At 58.1% G+C, this 22,109-nt stretch overlaps 1 protein-coding gene across 4 annotated transcripts; it reads right to left on the bottom strand.

Moving 5' to 3' along the window:
- On the bottom strand, positions 1 to 21,080 carry NR4A1 (nuclear receptor subfamily 4 group A member 1). 4 transcript variants are annotated; one of them, XM_082422498.1, is made up of 9 exons: positions 21,051 to 21,080; positions 16,741 to 16,914; positions 14,665 to 14,771; positions 4,109 to 4,986; positions 3,168 to 3,297; positions 2,709 to 2,860; positions 2,170 to 2,372; positions 1,905 to 2,083; positions 1 to 819 (listed from the first exon to the last, which is right to left on the bottom strand). In XM_082422498.1, exons 4-9 carry the CDS (start codon positions 4,982 to 4,984, stop codon positions 563 to 565), a joined length of 1,797 nt encoding a protein of 598 aa, XP_082278624.1. In that variant the 5' UTR covers positions 4,985 to 4,986; positions 14,665 to 14,771; positions 16,741 to 16,914; positions 21,051 to 21,080; the 3' UTR covers positions 1 to 562. The 4 variants fall into 4 exon arrangements, with proteins under 4 accessions (XP_082278624.1, XP_082278623.1, XP_082278621.1 ...); XM_082422497.1 differs by lacking the exons at positions 16,741 to 16,914; positions 21,051 to 21,080 and having other exon boundaries at positions 14,665 to 15,150; XM_082422495.1 differs by lacking the exons at positions 14,665 to 14,771; positions 16,741 to 16,914; positions 21,051 to 21,080 and adding an exon at positions 9,438 to 9,680.
- Between the last annotated feature and the right edge of the window lie 1,029 nt (positions 21,081 to 22,109).

The following is a 22,109-nucleotide window of genomic DNA, read 5'->3' on the forward strand; positions in this document are numbered from 1 at the left end:
TTCAGCTACATGTCTATTTTTTATTCAATATATTAAATATATTAATCAGAAAAGTCACATACTATAAATCCAGGAAAATACACAAATATAAATGTCAGAATCTGTCACTTGTCTTCCTCCTAGAGTGAGTCTATGTACACGTGGAAGGAGGGCGGGAAGAGAGAGCAAGTAGGAGGAGGCTGGTGGGGGCCCGTCCCTCCCTCCCAAACCCCACTCCCACCTCAACCTCTTCCTTCCTGTATTTACAGCAGCATTCGGCTTATTTACAGCATGGCGGTGTGTGTGTTAAAAACGGTTTTATCTTACAAAAACATGAAGACCAGGGCTGGGCTGGGGGGTAAGACAAATAGTAAGGGTCACCCCTGTGAATGCATCCCCCCCTCCCCCAGGGCATGAACTCCCTGCCGACCTCCCAGAGCAGGTGGCGGGGAGGGGCGGCCAGTCTGCAGCTCAGGCCCAAGCTGAGGGGTGGTGCTCCAGGGGTCCGTGGGCCGTGGGCTAAAGGCACGTGGGGTGGCGTATGAGCGTGCACACAGAGTGCACACGTGTTCCCGGGCTGGGGTCAGAAGGGCAGCGTGTCCATAAAGATCTTCTCGACGATGGGCGGAGGGGGCACCAAGTCCTCCAGCTTGAGGTAGAAGATGCGCTGCAGGCCCTGGGTGCACAGGGTCCGCAGCTCAGGCAGCTTGCCCAGCAGGCGTGACAGGCAGCTGGCCGGCTGAGGCTCGCCTGCCTCGGCCGAGACGTGCTCCTTCAGGCAGCTGGCGATGCGGTTCTGCAGCTCCTCTACCCTGCAAGGCTCCTGCAGCCCGTGCCGGTCTGTGGGGAAGGTGCAGGATTAGCTGCACATCTGAGGAGCAAACGTCCCTCTCCCCTGCAGACCCAGCCTCTCCCAGGTCTGTGGAACGGCCGCCAGTGACCAGGCCCCACAGCCCTCTGCACTGTGCAAAAGCACAGGAGCCCATTTCTGAGCCCCAGCAGAAGCCTAGCAAGGCAGCAACGCTCATTATCCTCATCTTCCAAGTGACAAAGGGAGGCCCAGAGAGGTTAAATGACTTGCCTAAGGTCGCAAAAAGGAAATAAAACCTTACGCAGGTTTTCTGACGGGGCCAGTGTTGCTTTTTGGTTTTCTTCCCCCCAGACTGTTTGTGAGAAACCCTGGGTTTGAGCAGCAGTGTTTCAGAGGCCACCTCCAGGGAAAGCAGGCCTCAAAACCCACCATACTCTCTCTGCAGCCTAGAGTGCCTCAGATTTTGTCCTACAGTTTTTTGTCCTATGTAGCTTTGTGAAATTTCAGTTAAAAACATTAAGTGAAAAAGAGGTGGGGGCAGATTCTGGTGCTTTAAAAAATAAAGAGACCCGAAAATCTCCGCATCTAATGCCAAAAACTCCATCCCGCATAATTATATTTACATGACGTACACAACAAGCACAGCTAATCTGCGCTGTTAGCAGTCGGGATGGCAGTCACCCTTGGGGGAACTAATGACCGGAAGGGGGCACAGGGAGGGGTTCTGGGGTCCCGGTCATGACTGTTTCTTGATCTGGGTGCTATTCATGTGCACATGCTCCGTTTGCAAAAACTTCCTGTGTGCAACACGATTCAGTAAGATTTTAAAAGCAAACCCAAACTTTAGGCCACACATGACACCTACACCATCAGGATCTTCGGTTCTCTGGGATAACTCACAGGCTGGCTTGGTTTGCAGTCAGCCACAGCTGGGCCTGAACCCTGGCTCTGCCACCTGCCAGCTGTGTTGCCCTGAGCCATGCTTACCCCTCTCTGCATCTAATCACCCTCGCTCCACAAGGTGGGGGCCCAGGAAGCGCCAGATGCCCGCCCATCCAGGGCCAGGCCCTCAAGCCCTCCCCGTCTCCCCAGGTCTGTGGAACTAGCCACCCACCTGTGATGAGGACAAGCGCAGAGAGGCAGGCAAAGGCAGGGACATCGACGACCAAGCTGTGCAGGGAGCGAGAGAAGGCCAGGATGCTGTCGATCCAGTCCCCGAAGCCGCGGGCACACTGCAGCCGGTGCAGCACCAGGCCCGAGCAGAAGATGAGCTTCCCCTCAGCCGGCTTAGACCTGGTGGGCAGGGATGCAGACACTAGTCAGAGGGGCTTGAGGGCAGGGCGGCAGGGCGAGGGGTGAGCAGACAGCTGCAAGCTCACCGGTAGGCCAGGCGGAGGATGAAGAGCTCCAGGAAGGCCGACTCCAGCAGCAAGTCCTGGTCCCCAGGGGACAGCTCGGCAAAGCCGGGGATCTTCTCAGCCCACTTGCGGATAACCTCCAGGGAACCCGAAAGCAGGTCGTAGAACTGCTGCACGTCCCCGGCATCCTCCTTCCCGAAGTGGGGCAGCACCAGCTCCTGGAACTAAGAAGCGGCCTGGCGGGGTCAGACCCCAGGAAAAGCGCCGCACCGAGGCCGCCACGTACAGCCATGTCGTTCCCTCCCTCGGATGCCAGATCCTGGGGTGAGAGTGGAGCTGAGATTCCGCCCACGCTTGCTTGCTAACTTTCACATATTAACCCAGGGCCACGGCTGCTGGAAGGAGCACGTTTTTCTAGTTGGCCACTGCCCAAAGGGGTACATTTTCCCATCTGGTCAGCCTGCAGGGGCCTCCTCTCTTTTCAATTTGTGGAACTGGGGGTTGGGGGGGCTTTTCTAATGTGCAGGAAAGCGCTGAATGTGGGGTGGGCGGGGCCTCACCTTGGAGTAGTCCAGTTTGGAAGTGCTGGGCCCTGAGTCCAGGTGTGCCCGGACCAGGGAGGTGAGGAGATTCGCAGGGGAGGCATCCGGGGGCTGCTTGGGCTTTGAAGGGAGCCGACCCCGCCGCCCCTTCAGGCTGTCTGTCCGGACAACTGCAGAGAAATGGGCAGGGGTGAGCAAGGGAGGAAGGCACCCAGGGAAGGGACTCTCGGCCCAAGCCGTGCACAGCAGTGCTGGGCAGCACCCCCAAGTCCAAGGACCTAGAGCCCCCGAGACCCAGGGGACTCTGCAGGGACCTCCCCCACCACAAGGCAGGCAGGTGGACCAGAGGTCAGGGAGGAAGTAGGGCCCAGGCATGCCCTCCCCTGCGGCCCACCAGAACAAATGTCTGGGGGCCTCTGCCGGCCCCACCCCACGCAGGCCCGCCTCTGTCCCACTGGGCCTGTGCCAGCCACCCACCTTCCTTCACCATGCCCACAGCCAGGCACTTCTGGAAGCGACAGAACTGGCAGCGGTTTCGCCGTCTCTTGTCCACAGGGCAGTCCTTGTTAGCCAGGCAGATGTACTTGGCATTTTTCTGCACCGTGCGCTGGGCGGGGGGGCAACACGGAACAGGCTGTCAGAGTGTGGGGATGGGGGGAGCCCAGGGGAGGGAAGCGTCCACATCCTACTGCCATCGCAGACAAAAGCGCTCTCTGTTCACAGCTATTTTTCTAACATTTGGGTGGCAGGAGAGGGAGAGATGGATGGGTGGGGGAAGGAAGAGAAAAGTCTTGGGGACACCGGGGGAGGGTTCGGCCTCACCCTCAGGACACAAGATTAGGGGCTCGGGGCTCCCCAGCAGCCGGTACTTCTTAACGTGCCTGCGTCCGCCTGCCCCTTCCCTGGGGCAGACACGAGAGGGCTGAGGAGGGGCTGGGGGTGGGGACGGGAAGCGAAGCAGGCACCCAGCACTGGGACAAACACACAGCCTGTTCCCAAGTCCGCCCCCAGCCCTCAAGCACCAAGCCCTCTTCTCAGATCCTTTCATCTTGTGCCAGGAACACGAGTGCCTGGGGCCCCCCTTCCCACCAGGACCTTGACTGGGGGGAGGCCAGGCAGAGGAGAGCTAGAGGCTGGTCACTGAACTTCCCCTCGTGGGTACCCCTGCAGCCCGCACCCTCTGCCCAGCTCTCATCCCTCCCTCCATTATCTCTACAGCCCCAGTCCCAGCATGAAAAGGTCCCAGGTCCCAACTCCCTGCTCCCAGGACAGTGGCCCATCTGGCAGGCCTGCCCTCATCTAAAAGAGCAGAACTTGTTGGGAGGAGAACCCAAGGGAAGCCACCACAGACCCCGCAGGGGTGACAGAGCGGCCTGTCCCACCACTCATAAAAAGCTACCCCCCAGGCAGCCCAGTACCTTGAAGAAGCCCTTGCAGCCCTCACAGGTGCGGACACCATAATGCTGGCAAGAGGCGTTGTCCCCACACACAGCACAGCGGCCCTCGCTTCCACCCGGAGCCCCACTCCGGGCCTTGGCTGAGGTCACGGGCGCATCCACCATCCCCAAGCCATCAAGGTGTGAAGAAGTAGGTACCAGGCCTGGGAACGCTGTTGGCATGGAATAGCTCTCTCCCTCCCCCAGCTGGTGGGCAGCCTGCGAGGGGAACAGCTTCAGGGGGTTTTGGGCCAGGCTGGGACTGGGGCCGGTGGGAGGGCTGAAGGAAAAGAAGGTCGGCGGCTGGGGGGGCCCAGAAGCCTTGGGCAGCTGCTCTGTCCATGCCCGCATGCCTTCGTAAGTCTGGCTGGGCGAGAAGGGGCCGAAGGAGCCGTCCCAGGGAGAGAGCTGGGGCGGCTGGAAGCTGGGCGTGGACGGGGATGGGGCTGAGCAGGGACTGCCATAGTAGTCAGAGCCGCTGGAGGACAGGGTCTCATCGAGAGGGCCGCTCAGGGTGCCGGGGTAGCAGCCGTACACCTGGAAGTCCTCAAACTTGAATGAAGCAGAGGCAGGGGAGGTGGCTGATGATGAGGATGTGGAGGAGGCCGAGGAGGAGGCCGAGGAGCACGGCTGGGCTGTTCCCGGCAGCTGGTAGAGAAAGGTGTCAAACTCCCCTGTGTAGCCGTCCATGAAGGTGCTGAAGCTGGGCAAGGCAGTGGGGACAGCGGGGGCCGCCTCAGGGCTGGCCAGGTCCATGGTGGGCTTGCTGAGCTCGGGGGTCAGGGGGTCGCTTGTCAGGTGGTCACGGGGTCCTGGGCTTGGTGCTGGTGTCCCATACTGGGCTTGGATACAGGGCATCTCTGGAGAAGGAAGAGACCAAAGAGTGGGGAGGCGGGGGAGTCAGCGAGAGAAGCCTGAGGCCTGACCTCTAAGTATAGGCCCCTGAGCTGCCAGGTGGCAGGAATCCCAGCCAGACATGGGACACGAGGCGTTAGGGCCACAGCCCACCACAGAACCCAGGAATCCTGGCTCCCGGCCAGAGCACCATCTCGACCTCCATGTCACAAAGCCCCTGGGCAATGGCCCAGCAAGAGTGGGCTCAAGTCGGAAGGCCAGCCACACCCCAGGCAGCCTGGGAACCCTAGGGAAGGCATCCAGCCAGCATTTCTCTGCTGGAACAGGGGAAAGCTGTGTTCCTCCAGCCCCCTGCCCTTCCCTCACCGGGTAAGGCATGGGTGGGGGCTGGGAGAAGGGTGGGTGGGAGAGGCAGCCGGGCAAAGCCTGAGCCCAGTCCCGGCAGCAGATATGTTGTTCCTCCAACCTGGCACTTCTGGGAATATTCCCAGGCATGGCCCAGCCTCTCCAGAACCCCCTCTCCTCCTCCCCACACAGTGCCAGTGCCTGGGCTGAAGGACATCCTGCAAACGGAAGAGGAGCTGGGAGTGAAGGCCCAGCTGCCTACGAAAGCAGCCTAAGCAGCAGTGAGCCTGTGCCCCTCCACCCCCCACCCCCCAACCCCACCCCCGTCCCCACCCTATGTACTGAGCAAAGGCTGCAGATCCCACGCGCACCCCAGTCCTGCCATCTGGGGACAGGCACCCACTCTACACTGCCTGGGATGCTCCCAGAAGCAAAGAGAAAGGGAGCCCGGCCTCCTTACCCAGTCCCCAGCTCCCCAAGGGATCAGGTAACCTGGCTCCAGACCTTTAAAGGCCATATGCTGGAAGGGGGAGCATGAGGGAGAAAGCAGCCCCTGGACTTCCAGGAGAAGTCCTGAAGAGGAATTCCTCTGCTACCCGCAAAGCATTTCCCCCTGTTACTTTTATGAGAGCACTCAGAGTCCAGGAGACTTGAGGTGGCTATGCAGGGAAGAAGGGGAGCCTGCTGGTGAGGGACGGAAGCCTGGGTCCCTCCACTAAAGAGTTCTGTGCCCTGAAGAAACCAGGAGCTCAGGCAAAGGGGGTTACACCCTGCCCCAAACCTGAGGAGCCTGAAGGAGCAGAAAGAGCATCATTCAGGGGGGATCCTTAAGTTCGCAGACAAGTCGAAAACTAACACAGAGGAGGCTCCGGGACAGTTCCCCATCCCACGTCCTGGCTTGGGGGTCTCCGTGACCTGGGCCTCATCAGTCAGGGAGGGAGGCTGGGTAAGAAAGCAAGCTGAAACAAAGAGTGCCATAACCAAGGGGGACAGCAGGAGGGGGCAAAGGCTGGCATCACCTCCTGGCCAAGAGCCCAGGGAGTCCTCTGGTTCTAGCCTTTCTCCCACCTCCTTGGGCCCTGGACAGGGCAGCTCCACCCCTGACCTGACACTCCCACAACCAACCCAGACAACAGAGCCCCCAGAAACTCTGGCCCCACGCACCCAGTGGCACCCGTCCAGAGGCACTGAGCACCTGTAAGAGATAAGGGTGGCCACGTCTGCCTGCACTACGACAGCCTGGGCAGGGATGGGTTTGGGTGGAGGAAAAGAGGCAGCAGCTACACAGGGTTGGGCTGGGTGTTCCAGCCTTATTCAAATCCCGTTTCTCCACATGGACGTCCCACATCCGGATCAATCCCCACCAAACTACCCCCACTCCTGCCTTCACGCAGGTACTTAATGACACAAGATATGGACCTACGTCTAGCCTTTGGCGGAAGCACAGAGAGAAGGAAGAGGTGGGGTTGAAGGAGGGAGCAAGGAGAATCCAGCTTCAGGCGGGTCCTGGCAACAATGTGGTTTGCACCTGTTGTGCTAAACAAGCCTCAGGCTGCACCCTACCTGTACGATCCAACACAAACTGAGGCGGGAGTGGGGCGGGGGTGGTATCCTCTAGGTGGTACCACACCAGAGACTGCAACATTAACAACTGCCTACCAAGGATCCCGAAGAATGACGCTTTCCACCTCTCTCCCTCCCTCGCTCCCTCTTTCTCTCACACACACATACAGACAGACACAGATCCAAGCTACAGTAAAAACAATCTTCCCTACGCTTCCAGAGACCCTGCTCTTGCCGGTGAGAAGACTCCTTTATTGCAACACACAGCAGCACCCCCTGCACAGTTCAGCCAATGCTGACCTCAACAATCTAGACCTCTCCTAAGATAATTCAGGCAGAAACTTCCAGCTGGGGGTCACCACAAACTAAGCCACAGCTTCTAAAGTGTTAAGAAAACAACTAACAACTAACGGCTGGGGTGCGAGCTGACAAGCTGGGAAGAAGGAGACCCTTGTGGAAATTCAATCCTGGTAGGAGTCAGATACATCCCAGCAGCCCAAGCTCTGTGCACCTTCTCCCCCACGCACACCGTACTGAGACCCCAACCAGCAACTAAGTCCCAGGCGCCCTGTGCCCACTAAAGGACCCTGGGAGACAACTCTAGCCAGTCTCCTACTGAACAGGTCCCCATTGCTGGCGCCAACCTAACCCTCTGTGGCTTCCACCTTGCACGGACATCCCCCCGCCCCCGACACACACACACACACACAGCGCTCAGTAAACTCCAGTCCGATCTGGGTCCTTACCCCTGGGTCCTCATACCGTTCCAACCGCTAACCCCCAACGCCAGAGCTGCATCCTACCCCCGCCCTCCTTCATGCTGACCCTAAAACACCCTTTCTGCCCGCGCGAACACCCATCTCCTTCATGCAGCAACCCCCCCCAACCCAAAACAGAGCTCTGTGGAGATACACGCTTCCCGGGGGTCACCTACCCGGCTGGCTCCTGCTCCCCCTGCCCAGGACCGGCGCCCCAAGTCGCAGCCCGGTCCCGCGTGCGCTCCTGCACACTCCCCCAACTTTCGCAGCCTCCACCACTGGGACTCCGGTCGCGCCGGACCCTGCTCTTATGCGCTCCGTGACGCACGGGGAGGGGCGGGGGCGCCACTGACGCACGCGGCCCGGCGAGCTTTGGCCATACAAGGGCGCGGGGGGCGGCGCGGTTCCGGCGGGAGGCGGCCAGGGGGAGGCACGGGGACGGAGAGCCCGAGGGGGCGGGGCGAGAGGGGGGGCCTGGAATGTCTGCGCGCGTGACGCACGCGGGGTTCCATTGACGCAGGGAGCGCGGATTGTTTGATCTATAAATAGTCCCCTCTCACCCTCTGCGCCAGCTAAAAATAGCAGCTCGCGGACTCGCGAGGCTCCTCCGGCCGGACCCAGCACCGGCCCGGGGCCCCTGGAGCCGAAATAAGCAGCCCGAGGGCCAGAGGCCGAGAAAAGGGTGCTCTAGCGCCGTGGCTGCGGGGCTTCCCCGGACGAGGAGCTCCTCACCCTCCGGCTGCTCCCGGGAGCCACGACCGCGCCCGGCTCCGCTTTTGCACCCTCCCCAGCCCTTCCTGCGGGCCCGGGGTGCCCACTACCCTCCTGTGCGGCCCAGAGAAGGCCTAGGGCAGGGGCGGGCAACTCAGGGACGCACCCTGGGGAACCTGCGCCCCCCACCTCAGCCCAAGGCGCTGCCACTGCACTTGACCCTTCTTCCCCAGCGGGGTCTCGGGCTGAGAGGTTGCCCAGGGACGTCAGACACCACACTACCCCCACCGCGCGCGCACGCACACACACGCGCACACAAACACACACACCCGCCTATTCCCTCCCCCCAATTTCTCATGCAAAGTACCTTCCGGAGGGCAGGGATTCGCCAAGCCCAAGACAGGCCAACGGGCTGTGCTTCACAGCTGAAGTTGATTTCTCACCACTACCCTCCCCAGTCCCTGACAGGGTGAAAGCACTCTAGTTGGGAAATTACAGAATTTCAGAACCGGGTGGAGCCTGAGAAATCTTTTCGAATCTGTGCCGACTCTTCCCCATTTTAGAAATAAACAGGCTCAGAAAAATAATGGCACTTGCTCAAGGTCACAGAGCAAGGTGGTGGCACACTGGGGTGGAACCTGACTACATCTCTAGGGGATCCCTTCACACCCTCCGCTGTCCATGATCAAGGAGTTCCCACCTGCAGCCTTCCCGGGAGCCCTCGCCTGCGAGGTGGGAGAGGAAGGAAGAAAAGGCTAATATTTAGAAGAAGAGAGCCCCTCCCCACACCCCTCCCACTCTCTCCTCTCAACACTGAGCTTGCGCCCACGGACCCCACTCTGGCCTCCCCTGGTCACCCAACAGCACTTTCCTCTACCCTTGAGGCACTTCATGCTCCTCACTTCCACTCTCACCTCCGTCTCAGGTTTCCCACACCCTGCTCTCCAGCCCCCACTTCTGTCCACTCAAAGATCCCACCAGCACCTCAAACGTCACCCATTCCAGACAGAGCTTGCCGTCTCTGCACTCCCTGCCTGCCACCCATCTCTGCTCCTGATGCCCCACATGCTACTTTTCACCTTTTCCTGAAATTGTATTTTGGAACTTCTCTTGGATCTTCCGTTCGTATTGCCAGCCAGAGCCCATGCCTCACTGGTGCCTGAAGGCAGCAGACCAGCTGATTGAGGCCAGCGACTTCCCCTTCTCCTTGCCCACATCCATTAAGAAACTGCCCCTTCACCAGCTTGCCTCCTCTTTCCAAACCCTACTGTCCACCACGGATGGAGCAGTCTTCATGTAACACCAGCATCCTTCGGTGATCCGGTCAGAACCTAGCATAGCTCCCCCATTGCAGCACACAGTCTCAACATGGACCAGCAGTCTTCAGAGAGCTCTGGCCTTTGCTAAAACATCTTCCAAAGACGCTTCACGGCCACCTGCGTGAAGGTGAAGTGTGGGCAGGCTGACGTTTAGCCCAAGTTTTGTTTTTCTTTGTCTTGGGCTTTTGCAGAAGATATTACTTGGATAAAAAGGATTCCACAGCTTAAAACTGGTTTGAAACCACTAAGATAATTCATGTCTTCCCATTTTGCGGATTAGGACCCAAGGGCTCCCAGAAGAGCTGCACCTTACTCAGAAGCACAAGCAAGTCCGGGCTGGTGAAACTAACCCAGCTGGGTCACGGGCTGGTTTCCCCACCTAGCCCCCCGCAGCCTCAGAAAATAAAAACAATTCTAATGTGTTAGCAAAAGATGATTAGCCAGGCCAATGTTCTTCCCAGGTCAATGTTCTTCCCTCCAAAACTCATCAGCAAAAGAAAAAAAAGAAAAAAGAAAAAGTATATTAGCTGCAGCCTTAATGGCTCTTTGAAAGCTGACCTAGCCTTGAGCCCTAGCACCCCCTTTTTTCCCCACCACTTTCCATCTGTAAAGAGCAACACAGACCGTCCCCTACCTTCCCATGGGGAGGCCCACCCAGAAGCCCCAGGGAACTCAAGTGCGGTGAGGAGCTGTCCAGGTTCCCAGTCTAAATCTCCACGTCTCAGCATCCAGCCTCCAGATTTGTGCCTGCAGCCCAGGCCCCATCTCCGCGGGAGATTGCAGGTTTGGAGGCTGCAGTCTCGCTGCCCCAAAGGCAGAGGGTGGAAGAGACAACAGCAGCTGCCACCTGGCCATGCTTGTGGAGGTGGGGGATGCTGGGGGCTTGGAACACACTACACTCTGAAAATAAGTAAATAAGGAGAAAAAGGCAGTCCCTCTTTAGGAACACACCCAGGGAGCACCTAGCCTAAGACAGAGGGGGGAGAGGCGAGAGGGGCTTGGGGACCTCAGGCTTCATCCCTGCTGGCCAGATGCCCTCCAGGGAGGGTGGCCTGGGGCTCTGAGGTGGAATCTGGCCAAGGTGGAACTCTTGAAAAGGCATAACTGATGCAGACTTTGGGAGACCTAGAGCATAAGCTGGTCGAAGGCTGGACGGAGACTCCAAGGGACCCCACTAAGCCCAACCTTTAAGAGCAAGGTCAGAGTGAACAGCTCATTGTGGGGTAGGTAAGGGTTGGAAAGAGACAGGTAATGATGGCAGAGGTATCCAAAACTAGAGGTGAGGACCAGAAGGTAAGGCAGGGCCATGGTAACACAGGAAGGGCAGGGAAAGATGCTGTGCTGGAGACGAGACAGCTGCCCAAGGTCAGGCTCGCACAGCACAGCCCACCAATCTACCCTCACCACCCCCAGGCTCCCCACTGCCCCAATATAAAGACCTTGGGCTAAACCTTCCCACCACCCATTGGGCACATTGTTCCTCTTCCTTCTATTCTAATCCTACTGATCCTCTAAGACTTCAGCTCATAACACCCTCCTGGACCAGCCTAACTCTAAATAATAAGTACCTTCTCACTGGAGGGTTTGGGGGGAGGGGGAGTGAGGAATACCAATGAAGGGTCAGACCTCGGCTTAGGGCACTTCACATGGATTCTTCCACTTAACCCTCTCCCTAACCTTCTATGTTTGGAATTACCACCTACATTTTATAAATGAGGAGGTGGAGGCTTAGGGGCCAGGAATCAGACTCCCCTAACTCCCAGTTCTGTGCTAGACCCACTGCCCTCAACTCTGAACTCCAGAGCTGTGGCTTCTGGCCCCATGAGCCTTGATTCTTACAAGTGCACCACAGAGCTGGTACGCACACGGCCTATAAACTGAACACAGCAGTGCCTATGAGGGCGTCTTTGGGGGGACTGGAAGCATCCCGGTTCCTAGTCTGAACGATGGTCACCTGGGTGTGTTCAGTATGGAAAAGTAATCACACTATATACTCTTAAGATTTCAACGTCTATGATTTGTATGCTTTTTTGTATGTATGTTATACTTTCAGAAATATAAGTTTATTTACAAAAATAGCCACACCTAAATGGGAGAGGCATATTTATTCACATGGATGCAGATGCCGCTGGAATTTACTGAAATCACAGAGAAACAGTGGCTGTTTCTCATTATGTATTTGTTCTATCAACACATACTCGAGCACAGCTACGGTTAGGAGAGGCTGCAGCATCTGACATTAGAAAGGGGTCCTCTCGCAGTATGTTTTCTGAACCACTCAGCTCGGGCCTGGCCCCTGCTAGTCAAATCTTGTGGGGCTCGGGGACTCTCGTGCTCAGGCCATCCCTCCCCCGACAACCAATGTGTGAACATGAGGGCAAGGCCCTGTCTCTCCCACCTTGGCAGGAGGCCCCTTCATGCATCCTCAACAGGCAGGGCAGGCCCAGGGCAGGCCGCAAATGGGCAGCCAAAGTACACCAAAGTACACCAAAGTACACCATCGTCCCCCAGCCAAGACAGTGGGTAAATAGGAGATGGAGGAAGTGGAACTGCACAGCCCCTTTCCCACGCTGCCCCGCCCACCTCAGGCTGGCCCCTGCCCCTGCTGAGCAAAGGGCAGGAACTTGCCCTACTTTCACCAAGGCCATCCCCACCCATGGGCCCCCACACCCTTCCCACAGGGTGGGCAGAGGGAGTGAGCTTTGCCTCCTTCCCCGAGCTTCCCAACCTTAGCCCCAGGACCTATCACCAGGCCTGACCCGGCCACTTCCTCTTCCTGCCCTGGCAGCAGGCAGGGGGATTTGTGCGGTGGGCAGGGAAGCTCTGCCTACTGCCCCAGGGGGCTTCCACGGACAGCTCTGGGCACTGGGGATGTAGGGGCAGGCCCAGGTCTGATCTTCTGGCCCTTGTCCAGGCCCTGCCATGACCACACGTGTCGTTACCTCCCAGAAAACAGGCTCCCAAGGACACGGGCAGGTCAGCCGCCGCCCTCCACTTCTCACCCCAGCCCCCAACAGAGGCAAAAGATAAAGGAACTCTCAGAGGCATCTTTGACCTGGAGCCAGCAAGCCTGGTGTGTGACCCGGGGCCAGTCCCTTGCCCTCTGCGAGACCGTTTCCTCATCTGCCCAATGCTGACAACATCACTCGTCCCGGCGCTGTTAGAATTCAAGTCACTAACGGAAGGGGGAGGCTCGCAGTGAAATGGGAGCACTGTCTGGGGACTGGGGCTCTAGGGACCTGCAGCAGGGTCCCGAGGCAGGCACAGAAAGGAGACACCAGAGCCGTCAGCTCGACTGGGGAGCCAGCACCCTCCTTCTTCAAGAACCTGAGATAAACAGTACCCCCATCCCCACCTCTCCCTCTCCAGGGCTGCGTGAAAGGAAATGAGAGTATGCCCAGAGATGTGGCTCCAACCAGCACCAGGAAAATTCCAGACTGTATGCAGCAAGTGCTCAATTGATACTCTGAAGAAAGCTGGTTAATTGAGCAGGTCAGACCTCTCTCCACAGAGGTCATTTTCAGTCCAGTGATTTCTCAACCCCCAGCCTGCTAACAGGCCAGAAGGAATCAACATACAACATAAAGGAACAAGATCAGACTTCAGGAAGAACATTCAGACAGAGCTGGAAAACACAGACAAGATCATGGAGTTCCTCTGGGAAGAGGTGGCCCACGCCTCATTTGTAGCCTCCTCAAATCTCCTTCCATGGGCTTCCCTGGTGACACAGTGGTTAAGAATCGCCTGCCAATGCAGGGGACACGGGTTCGAGCCCTGGTCCGGGAAGATCCCACATGCTGCGGAGCAACTAAGCCCGTGCGCCACAACTACTGAGCCTGTGCTCTAGAGCCTGTAAGCCACAACTACTGAGCCCACGTGCCACAACTACTGAAGCCCGTGCGCCTAGAGCCGCAACAAGAGAAGCCACGGCAATGAGAACCCCGTGCACCACAACCAAAAGTAGCCCCTGCTCGCCGCAACTAGAGAAAAGCCCGCGGGCAGCAACGGAGACCCAACGCAGCAAAAAAAAAAAAAAAAAATCTCCTTCCATGCCCTTCAGTCTGCTCAGCTCCTGGCCAGCTCTTCTCTCCCCCACCCGTGGGGGCTCTCCCACCACCTTGCACAACATCAACAACCCACCAAATTCTCCTGTCCCTGCCCAAGGCCTCCACCCAGCCTCCTTGGGCAAAATTTCAAATTCCAAAATAAAAACCCTCTGATAACGAGGCCCAGCCGGAAAGACTGATGCATTTTCCTATTGTTAAAGTATTTTTAGTCACAGGCTCTGGATTCGTTTAAAGACTCACGTTCAGAAAGGGAAAAAATTTTTTTCAAGAACCGAGAAGGAGAGCACACAGCCTCCCACGTAAGGAGCTCCGCTTATTCCACGCCGGCCCAAGCCCCTGGCCCGGCTCCCGGGGAGCGTGTTTGTGGCAAGCCGGTTGGCGGACTTGCCAAGCCTCGCTCCAGTCCCGCTTCTCAGGCACCAAACCAGGCGGAAAGCCAGGCAAGGAGGGCGGGGCAGGGGCCGAGGGCTCAGGGACGTCAATCCACAAGTTCAGACCCCAAGTCCCAACCAGCTGGGGGGCCAGGGACCCTACTCAGGGACGAGTGCTGAGGTACCTGACTGACACCCAGCTCACTCCAGCATCCCTCCCCAGCCTGAGCCGACCAGTGTTATCCAGGCCGGGTCAACAGGGCAGGAGGATGGAAGACCCTGTTGCAAATCTCTGAGGAAGGAGAGAGATGGCATCACCTATTTCCTCGTCTCCTGGTTCTCAACCACAAAGTGGTCGAAGTCCAACTCCCATCATCCAAGTGCCATCAAGCCTTTACTCTCATTCCTTGGGAGGGTCGGCCACCCTTGCTTTCTCCTCCGCCCCTCCTCCTCTCGAGGCCAAAGAAACCACAATGCGGACAGTCACAATGGAAAAAGATCCAAACAGCCCAGCCCCTGTGCCTCGGTTTCCCCATTCCTAAGACTCACCAGCTTCCTCCACACGATCTGCTTTGATTCTCTGAGGTCCTGGACAACTGCACCAAGGGAGAATCCCGGGGTTGGTTGGGGACTCTTCCCGGTGGCCTCAGGAAGCCCTGCGGGAAGAGACGTGACCGCCCAGTCAGCCCGTCCTGCCGACCGAGGCTGTGCACCAGCTGAGTGGACTCAGGACGTGGAGCGGCCTCCAAGCCAGCATGTCCTCCTCTGTTTATATAGCTGAAACCAGAGCTGGCCTCTGGGGGCAGGGGGAGCTGCCTCAGGGCCCTTTTGGCTGAGGCCTGACTTTGGCCCAGGTCAGCAAGAGCCTAAAATAGTCAGCTGACGGGAGCCCCGGCATGAGCGTGACCCTGGGCCCATGCCCGGGCCTGGCAGACAGGTGCCCACGTCACAGGACCAGCAGCTCTAGCGCTCATGGAGCCCCCGCTGGCAGCCCTCACGGTGGCCTTGGCAGCGTCTCTGGCATGGGAATTCGACCCAATCATCACCCTCACCCAGACAACGGACTGACCGCAAGGAATTCTGACCCCAGGAGCCACTGGGTACCCAGAGGGAAGGCTAGGCGCTCAGCAGGCCGCATCTGACCTGAGGGCGGAGGTGGGGGCTGAGCGGAGGGAAAGACACCCGGCCGCTGCTGTCATCTTCACTCACGTGCTTCCCGAGTCCAGATGTCCAGCTGACCAGGGACACCTGCTTCTTCCACTTACAGTAATTCCTCTCCCTGCCCCAGCCCGAGGTTGGTGGCACAGTGCCTGCTGCCAGCAAGAGGCCAGGTGCATACCCAGCGCAGCCCCCGGAACAGGAGGCCCTGCTTCCCAGGGCTTTCCCTCCTTCCCTCCAGGCTTGGAGGGCTGGTACCCCATCCTCCCCATCCCAGCCACCTCTCTGGGACTCTCTACACCTCGAACACCAACTCCACAAGAGGCAACAGGGTTTGAGGGTCCAGGGGGGGATACTGAGCCAGCTCCTGCTTCATCCGGGGATCTCTCAAGGCCTGAAGGGGGTGTTGCTCAGAGATGACCCCCGTTTCTGGGGAAGGAAGAAGGGAATAACAGGGTCTCTGTCCAGGGCGCCAAGCTGAACTCCAGCTCTCTCAGGTAAACACGGTGACCAGGACTATGTACCCTTGACCCCGCCCCAGTATCTCAAGTCCCCAAGGAAAGGCCTCGTGGAAATCCCATTCCCACACTCCACCCCTCACCCACAGATCAGCTTGTGTCTTCTCTGGAGGCATCTTCAGTCAAGGAAGGTGTGTCCTCCACCAGCTGACCAGGCCACTGAGCTTGCCCAGAATCCAGAAGACCTGGATTCTGAGCTTGGGTCTACATGTCCTCAATGTAGGACCTTGAAAAGTGCCTTTTCCCCTCTCTAACTCAGTTTCTTCAGCCATAAGAAGAGGAGGGGAGCTAGACGGCCAAGGATTTCTCTGGCCAAGACCACAAGTCTGAGACTTTCCCTCTCAGGGATGTTGGATGAATAGTGAAGGGTCTGTCCCTGCCCTTTGTCAGCAAGATCCTCCCCATTCATAGAGCCATCTCCCCATACCAGACCCCACAGGACCTATAGGCCCACCACAGAAGGGGGCAGTCATCACCCTTTCAGAGAGGCAAGGGGTGGTCCCAGTTTCCCTTCATGCACTCCCCTGGTACAGTGTCTACATCCTAGGAACAAGGCAGCTTCCCATCCCCCAGGTCTGCCCCACTATACTCCCAGCCTGGCCTGAGCTACACAACCCCACCCCATCGGCTTCCTGGAACCAGACACATGCTGCCCTGGGAGCAGCTGTCATCCCCGACAACCCCATGACACCCAGGCCCAGAGCCCCCCAGTCTGTCCTGCTAAGAAAGTCAGGCTTTCCCCCTTCCCTGCCCCCGTGTTACCCCCACCACTGAAGAAATCAGATCTCCCCATGCTGAGCAGCACCTCGCCTACCACCTCTGCAGGGCTTCCCCCTCCATCCCCCAAACCACATCCGCTTCAGGCAGCTCCATCCACATCCACCTCAGCCCCCCAGCCACCCGCTCAAAGGCCCCGGGGGTGTACAAAGGGTAACAGCAGGGCACTCACCACTCTGGATGGACCAACAGACCTTGAACAACACTCGACCATCCCTCGGGCCTTCAGGGCCTGGCAGAAGGCGCTGACACCAGGGAGGGGCTGGGGCTGGCCTCTGTCCACGGTGGAGGCCTACAGAGGGAGAGTCCACGCGAGAGAGGAGGAACCAGCCGGCAGGACCATTCCCTGGAGACAGCACAGCCAGAAAACACAGGAGTGGGAACAGAAGCAGGACCCAGGCCATGAAGGGGGGACAAGCCAGCCCCAGGGCCTCCCCGAGCTGGGCGTCAGAGGCTGGGGGCCCACACCGCAAGCAAACAGCACTTGGGAATGTGGGGTGTGGCCAGGAGCTGCCGACAGTGTCTGGGGCATCTCAGGGCCCTGGAGACACAGCCCCTCAGCCTCACATCCCACTCCTGGGGGGAGGGGCGTACCTCAATCCAGCTTTCAGCTCCCTGACGTGCACAAAAGGGCATGTTGTAGGCAGAGAAAAGGGAGCTATTGTGAGGACAGAGCAGAATACCCCTCTCTCCTTTAAGGGGCTCCAACTTGGCCCCCAAAGCCTCAGAGGCCGCAGAGCAAGGGCTCCATGCCCCCATCTCTAGGCAGCCCAGCCTTCTAATCCGAGCCACGGGGACTCTCAGGAAATCCTCTCTGAAGGGATTCCAGTCACAAAACTGGAAGGTCCAGCTTGGGGTAGAGTGGTTAAGAGCACGGACGCTGCATCCCTGTTGCCTGGGTTCAGATCCTGGCTCCATCACTTGTAACCTTAGGCAAGTTACATAACTTCTCTGTTACTCATCGGTGAAAATGAGAATCTGTGGGACTTCTCTGGTGGCGCAGTGGTTAAGACTCCGCCTGCTAATGCAGGGGACACGGGTTCAAGCCCTGGTCTGAGAAGATCCCACATACCGCAAAGCAACTAAGCCCGTGCGCCACAACTACTGAGCCTGCGCTCCAGAACCTGCGAGCCACAACTACTGAGCCCACATGCTGCAACTACTGAAGTCCGTGTGCCTAGAGCCCGTGCTCTGCTACAAGAGAAGCCACCACAATGAGCAGCCCGTGCACAGCAACAAAGAGTAGCCCCTGCTCGCTGCGACTAGAGAAAGCCTGCATGCAGCAACAAAGACCCAATGCAGCCAAAAAATTAATAATAAATAAATAAATAAATCTAAAAAAGAAAAAGCGAATCTGTAATTGACATCTCTAAAATTAACAACCATACGGTTACCAGCAGGCTTAAAATGAGCTCATATGTGTAAAGGACTTAAAACAGTGCTAGATATACATAGGTGCTATCATTATTAGGAGAAATTGAATGAAGACACATAAACGCTAACCCCAGACCCTGGTTCCTATTCCAAGCCACTTCTGGGCACCTGGCCTCTACTTCCAGAGCCACCTGTGTGTGTCACCCCTCCAGCCTCTTCAAGCTCTCCCCCTGACCCTGCTGGTGCCAAAGCCTTCAGCCAGGGCAACGCAGACCCCACTTCTCTCCTTCCCTTTTCCTACCCTTACTCAGCCCTCGCCTCTCTTGACCGGGCCCCAAGGTGAGGGCAGGACCAGCCAAGGCGTGATCTTCCCTGGTTATCAGGATGCCCTTCAGGCCGAGATGAGATCTGGGAAAAGAGAAGTAGATGCTTCCACGGTGGCAGGCAGAAGGAGTGAGGAGGAGGGGGTCCCAGAGGGTAGGTGAGGGACTCCTTCACCCTCCTAACCTCTGTCCCAGGGTCCACAGGCTAAGGGGAGCTCCTCTGGCCCATGGTACCCAGATTCTCCTCTTACAGAGCTATTAGCACCCCGATATCCCTGTGGGTATAATGGGGAGCAGGGCATGAAGAAGGGGAAGGCGGTCTGGATCATCTGGAGGGAGTCCGACCCCAAACAGAAGGCAGAACCAGGCTGCAAACCTGGCCCAGCCCACAGCCTACACCTGCTTCCCAGAATGACCCTGTCATCTTCCCGTACCCCAGAAATGGTCTGCGGTCATGCCCTAGCCTCCCCCCATCCCCGACCCCACCAACCTTCCCTTTTCTCCCTTCCAGCCCACAGCTGAGGACAAAGGGTAGGGAGGGCCAAACACCTCCTACCACAGTCAGGCCCAACCTGAGTGCCCGGGAAGACCCTGTATCTGAGAACAGAGGTCAGAGTAGGGGATCCAGTTGGTGCCCAGAAAGTGATTCATAACATCTTAGAGCAGGCATCTGATCCCACCTCCTGCCCCCCCCATCAAAATCCCATCCTCAACAGTCATTCCACAAGCATTTACTGAGGGCCTACTGAGAGCCAGACAGTGAGCTTCAAACAGTGGGAGATCCAAGAAGCAGCAAATCAAGATCCCTGGGCCCCAGGAGGTTACAAGGCAGGAATGAATCAAGGTCGGTTACAATCAGCACTGTGCAGAGGACAAACCAAGGGCTGAGCGGGCTTGGAGGAGGAGAAAGTGATTCCCCCCCAAAGGAAGTGGGAGGCTCAGGCCAGACTTCAGTACCCAGCTCCTGCTCCCCTTCCTTGCTGTGCTCCAGCCCCATGGGCTTTCTTTCCCCACTCAGAGCCTCTGAGTCACTGCCTGCAATGTCTGTATGGCTAGCGCCTTCTCATCAATCAGGTTTCCATTCCCATTTCACCTCCACTCCCACCCCGCCACATGAACCTATTTTTATCATCTCCATAGGACTAATGCTGTGCATCTGTTTACGCATCTGTCTCAACTGCTGCACAGTTCAGTCTCTAAACCAGAGCTCAGTACTAATAGGTGCTCAGTAAGTATTTGTGGAATGCGGGAGAGGGGGACTCAGACATGCCTGCATCAGGACGGGTTTAGGAGGAGGGTCAGACAGTCACTTGGAAGGAGGCAGGGAGAACACTGCAGCTAAGGAGCTGTCCCTTCCATTTGGGGGCAGACCCAAACTCCAAGGGTTCTTTCCTATGTTGAGTCACGACTGACTAAAGAGCCCCCAGCCCTGGATCCCAGCCTTGCATGAACCCACCTGAAACCTCCTTCTCCTCCTTCCTATCAACTAAGTCTTTTCTTATCTGAACTCCTTGCAACAGGACATGAATGACAGACCCTCTGCAGCCCTGGTGGCTTCCTGATGGCATAAACTGTGCATTGGCCAATGTCCCCACCCAGAAATGGGCATATTACTATTATCAACAATAACAACAGCAGCTAATATTTGTTGAACACCATATGCTAAATATATCACTAAGCACTTTACACTCGTGTTCTCATTTTAGCCTCACAACACTGTGAGAAAAGCATTATTCTTACTATGAACATTTTAACAAGGAGGAAACTAAGGCACAGAAATGTTAAGCAATCTGCCCAAGGTCACACAGCTAGGAAGTGACAAAGCTAGGATTAGAACCCAGGGAGCCCAACCAGGGAGCCCAGGGCCAGGCATCCCCCTTCCCTCCTTGGACCTGCTTAGTGGGCACAGAGCAATTTGACAGCCAACACCAGAGAACCAGTGGGAAGCTCCGGGGCCTGGGTTGCTGGGTTGAACCTCTCAGCTAATTTTCTTAACTCCAGCACAGGCCTCAACATTCATAATCAGTCTCATTCATCCTGTTAAGACTTGGCCCATCCTTCTGCCTGGCTGCCATCGCTTGGAATCTTGGCTTTACCATACTATACATTTGTCATTGTCATTCCTCTCACCTCTAGGTCACTACAAAGAGTCGGCTGGCTTCCCTTTCAAGTCTTCATCCAATTCACTTGGTGTGGGTCTAGGACCAAGCCTGAAGTCACCACTGAAGCCTCCTACTACATCAGCACACTTTGGGCATAACTACTCTCAATCCACCTACCTCTGCCCAGCCTTCCTTTTCCCAGCACACCCCTAATACTAGCCCCCAACCCAAATTATTACTCCACTGGAAGCCACCTCTGCAGCATTTCTAATCCCAGGTCCGCTCCTTACTCCACGAGACCCTCTCCAGGCTCGGCTTCTCGGCTCAGTCCCACGAAGGGGTTGCACCGGGCAACTCTGGTCCCTCCCGGCTCGGTGTCCTGGCAGCCGAGCTCCCTAACTCCTGGAAGCCAGCGGGGAAATGGAAGGAATTTCTCCGGCCTGGCCACCTCCAGCACCCCTCGCGGGCCAAACCCCACCCTTGGCGGGCTGGGGCGAGAAAGCGCTGGCCGCCACACTCGGGGGCTGACCCGGATCTAGCCGCTTCCGCCGGGAATCCAGTCCCTGTCCCCACGCCCCCCGGTCTCCAAGCGGGATTCAAGGCGCAGCCCCGACCCCCGCCACGCACCCGCGCAGACCCCATCCTTCCCGGGGCGCCCGGAGCCCCCTCCCCGGCCCCCTCACCTTGCCCAGCTCGCCTGGCTCGCCTCTCCACCCCCGCCTTCCGGGGTCGCGCCCCCGCCGGCTGGGAGCGGCTCGGCAGCGCAGGAGCGCCCATGGCCGGGCGGCCGGGGGTCGCGGGCGCCGCGCGGGGGCCCCCACTGTTCCGCCGCCGCCGCCTCGCGCTCCTGTCGCCGCGCCGCCGCGGCCCCGCGCCCCCCGCCCCCGGGGAGCCCCCCCGCCCCCCAGTTCCGGCCGCGACCGCGCCCCCCGCCCCCGCAGCCGCCAGCGCCGCCGCCCCAGCCCCGGGCTCGCCTCCCCCAGCGGGCGGGCGGGGACCGTGACGCGCGCCCATTGACGTCTCCGGAATCCCGGCGGCGTGGCCGACGCAGCCTCATCAATGGGGCTAAAAATAGCGGCGCCCGGAATAGCCGCGAGGGCCCGGCCCCGCCCCGCGGGCCCCCCTCCCCAACCCTCGCCGCACACCATGTTACATAATCCGCCCCCCTGTGGCCTGGGTGGGGGAGCTGTTTTTCAGGTGAGGCGTCTGCGGCCTTGCTGACATCTTCCCAGGCAGCGACCCTGTCGCTGACTTATAAATAAATTTACCCGGGGGCTTCCCGAGGAAGAGGTGGAAAAAGTGAGGCCCAGAGAGGCTCAGCAGCGGCCCAAAGTCACACAGCAATTAGGCTGCTTTGAGAAACCAGGACTGGGGCCCTCTGAGCCCTGGACACCCCCACCAGCATCACTTGGCCTACATGCCACTACAAGGGCAAGGAGCCCAGCCAACAGGGTGTCCAGCGTTCACAGAAGAAGGCAGCTTAGAGAAAGACTTCTGGGAAGGTGAAATCTCTCCTGGAGAGAAGCATTCCCAGAGGCAGCTGCTCCCATACTACTGTGTGACCTAGGGCAAGTCACTTCACCTCTCTGAGCCTCAGTTTTCTTACCTATAAAATGAGGATGATGAACTTCCTGGTGTCCAGGGGTTAAGACTCTGCGATTCCACTGCAGGGGGCGCGGGTTTCATCCCTGGTCAGGGAACTAAGATCCCACATGCCGCGCAGCGCAGCCAGTCAATCACTC

The sequence above is a fragment of the Balaenoptera physalus genome (genome assembly GCF_965194825.1).
Source record: "Balaenoptera physalus genome assembly, chromosome: 13".
NCBI lineage: Eukaryota > Metazoa > Chordata > Mammalia > Artiodactyla > Balaenopteridae > Balaenoptera > Balaenoptera physalus.